Below are 3,530 nucleotides of genomic sequence, written 5' to 3'. Positions count from 1 at the left end.
CTGAGCCCTGAAGAAGCACCAATCAGCTGGAAAGCAGCACTGATCCTGGCGCTTCTGCTGAGCCCAGAAGAAGCGCCGATCAGCTGGAATGTTGCAGCATCTCCAGGGTCTTGTGATTTACATTCAGATGCTTGGCAACTGATTCATATTTATGACGGTCACAGTGTCCCAGGGTCATGTGAAGTGACCAAAACCTGCTACAACCACCCAGCCGATGGGGGGAATAAAAACCAAACACCCCACCCCACCCCCGCTGCCAATCCTCAACAGAAATGCTCACAGCAATGAAAACCTCAGACAGGAGGAAGAGCGCCACCAGGTGGGCAGGCAGGTGTCTTGCTCAGCTGTGGCTTGGGAGGCACTTTTTTCAGTGTCATTGTAACTTCGAACAGTCACTAAGCAAACTGTTGTAAGTCGAGGACTACCTGTACTTTATCACTTTTTTCCTTTTTTGGGGGGGTGTCATCAGGTTTTTGACACCTTGCTAGGCGACTGGTGGTACTCGGATGTTGCCATATCCTAAAAGTGGCACAATGGGTGAAAAGGTTGAAAAGCCCTGCTTTAGACTAGCCAAACCCAAGTCCCACAGCTGTTCTTCTTATGCTTTAGTCTCCAGGCCTTTGATCATCTTAGTTGCTCTTCTCTGAATTTTTTCCAAACTCTCAACATCTTTTTTGTGATATGGTGACCAAAATTGGCTGCAGTATTCCAGGTGTGGTCATACTAATACTTCGTGTGATCTTGATTCTATGCTTCTGTTTGTACAACTCAGGATTGTATTAGCTTTTTTGTTTGCTGCTGCACACTACTGGCTCATAGTCAAGTGATCGTCCACTAGGACTCCAAGGTCCCTCTCACAGTTACTGTTTTTAAGCCAGGTCTCACCCAATCTGTACTTGTACCTTTGATTTTTCCTGCCTAGATGTAAAACTTTGCTCTTCTCCACATTAAAACTCATTTTGTTGGATAGGGCCCATTGTTCAAGTTTGTCAAGATCTTTTTAGATTCTGAGTTTGTCTTCTGGGGTGTTGACTACTTCTGTAAGTTTGATGTCATCTGCAAATTTGATGAGTTTCCCTTCTATTCCCTCATCTAAGTCATTGATGAATATATTGAAAAGTAGTGGGTCTAAGACGGAGCCTTGTGGTACCCCACTGCTTACTTNGATAGAAATTCAACAAGCCCAAGAAGGCTTGCAATTCGCCCTTAGACTTGGGGCTTGGAGCCTTCTGAATAGCTTTGAGCTTAGCATCAGATGGGTGAATACCCTGTGCATCTATCTTAAAACCTAAGAACTCAGTGGATTGAACACCAATCTTACATTTGTCCTGTTTTAGTTTAAGACCTGCCTTCCGGAAACGAAGGAAAACGGCCTTTAACCGCTCAGCCAGCACTTGTGGAGAGTCACCTGCGATGAGAACATCATCAAAGTAAGGACATACACCAGGAATACCCCTCAGAGTGTTTTCCATTACACTTTGAAAAATGCCAGGAGCGACATTCACCCCAAACTGTAACCTCTTCACCCTGAACGCCCCACGATGGGTGACAATAGTTTGGGCCTCAGCTGCAGCCTCATCAACAGGCAGCTGTTGATATGCCTGAGCCAAATCAAGCTTAGTAAAAATTTTTCCCTCCTTAAGGGAAGCTAAAATGTGGCTCACTACAGGCACAGGATAAGCATGTTGCTGTAGGGCCTTGTTTAGTGTGCATTTGTAGTCAGCACAAATCCGGATGTCCCCGTTTGCCTTTAAAGGCATTACAATGGGGGTTTCCCACGGGCTGGAATCTACAGGCTCTAGAATACCTTGCTGGAGCAACTTGTCCAGCTCAGTGTCAATCTTGCTCTTAAGAGCGAATGGTACCCTCCTAGGCTTAACCCTGATGGGCTGTACCATTGGATCCAACTTAAGTGAAACAGGAGGTCCCGTGTAGGACCCAAGTTCAGAGCTGAACACATCTGCAAACTCCTTGCATACGTCAGCAAGGGTCTGTGTTTGCAATTTATTCAGTCCAATTACCTGAATTCCCAAGGCCTCAAACCAATCGAGTCCAATGAGACTTGTTCGTTCACCCCCTACAACCAACACGTCTAGGGGGCCTGCAAAATTCTTGCATCCCCCTTAACACACACTTTAGAATTTTGGAAATCCGTAAGGATTACATTAGAGGGCCTTAGGGAAACTTTCTGGCCACTGCTGCTGCAGACTTTGTGAAATGTATTGAGGGAAATTATGCATAGGGCAGACCCTGTGTCAAGTTCCATTGATAATGGAATTCCCTGCAATTTCACTTTAAGTGTTAGTTTCTTTTTAAGGGGTTTGTGTGTGCCTATTCTTAAAATGTTCCGGCGTGTTGCACAGAACCCCACCCTGTTTTGGTTGGGCACCCTGGTACCTTTCAGATTCAATTCTTCCTTCGGTTGTACCTTCTGTCGACCCAGGCAGACCGCCGCGATGTGGCCCTTCTTCCCGCACGCTCGGCAAATGGCGGAATGAAACCGGCATTCAGCTCGCATGTGGCGTCCACCGCATCCGAGGCAACGAAGCTCATCTGGGCCCTTGTCCTGACGATCCTTGGGCTTTCTTCCAGCAGCTTGGTAAAGCTTATCCACCTCTTCTTCAGGATCTTCGTCCGACTCCTCGCGCACGTCTTCCTTGTGAATAGTGGCGGTCTCAGGAGCGTTTCTCTTGGGCCGCATGTCCTTGACCGCCCCGCTGGCAGCTTCTTCAGCCGAAACCTCTCACAGAGCATCTTGGAAGGAAACATCTTCCCTTGCGAACAGTCTCTGCTGCAATTCTGTGTTTTTCAGTCCGCATACAAAACGATCGCGAAGCCTTTCTTCTAAGTCCTTGAAGTCGCACGGTTTAGCTGCTCTTCTCAAGGCCGCAACGTAGTCTTTTGCTGATTCTCCAACTCGCTGATCTCTCTGTTGAAATGTGTGCCTCCAAGCCATGACTGATTGCTTGGGCTGGAAGTGTTCCTTTAAGGTTTTCTTAAGGTCGGAGTACGATACCGTTTCCAGCGAGTCTGGGGAGATTAAGCTCTCGGCGATCTCAAAGGCGTCTAGCCCACAAACGCACAACAATGTGGCAGCCTTTAAGCCTTCCTCTCAAATCTGGTTTATGCGAAAATACGTCTCGACTCTTGCTATATAAGATTCCCACCTCTCGGAGTGAGAGACGTCGAATTCCTCTAATTGCCCGACTTTATCCATGATCGATGATCAAGTTTTCTTCTTCTTCAGTCGCACGCACCCTCCAGCGATTTCGTACTGGCAGGATAACGCTGACTTCCACGCCGTTTCTTTCCCGGACTTCTTTGGGTGAGCCTTCTAGCTTTTCTTAGCTGTAGAGACTGAATCCCACCTTCGTCGCCAGTGTTAAGTCCTGGGAATAATGGCGCTTGAGACGAATCATCTCCAACAAGTCTTTATTGTTTGCTCCACTCTACGAACAACCAGAGCAGAGGCACGCAGGCCTCTATTTATACCCTCTGATCCCCGGGCAAGTTCAACCAATCATGAGGCG

At 47.4% G+C, this 3,530-nt stretch overlaps 1 protein-coding gene across 1 annotated transcript in view; it reads right to left on the bottom strand.

Moving 5' to 3' along the window:
• Positions 1-2,057, bottom strand: part of LOC114922652 (uncharacterized protein K02A2.6-like) — a gene marked incomplete at both ends in the record, with an annotated part of 7,182 nt that extends 5,125 nt beyond the window's left edge. The window contains one exon of the mRNA XM_029284372.1: positions 1,236-2,057. Coding sequence (XP_029140205.1) covers positions 1,236-2,057 — 822 coding nt within the window. The remainder of the gene's footprint in view (positions 1-1,235) is intronic.
• Positions 2,058-3,530: the final 1,473 nt, after the last annotated feature.

Source organism: Protobothrops mucrosquamatus, unplaced genomic scaffold, assembly GCF_001527695.2.
Source record: "Protobothrops mucrosquamatus isolate PMUCROS unplaced genomic scaffold, P.Mucros_1.0 scaffold551, whole genome shotgun sequence".
Classification (NCBI taxonomy): domain Eukaryota; kingdom Metazoa; phylum Chordata; class Lepidosauria; order Squamata; family Viperidae; genus Protobothrops; species Protobothrops mucrosquamatus.
The sequence above is the reverse complement of the archived record's forward strand: the minus strand, read 5'-3'. Positions and strand labels throughout refer to the sequence as shown.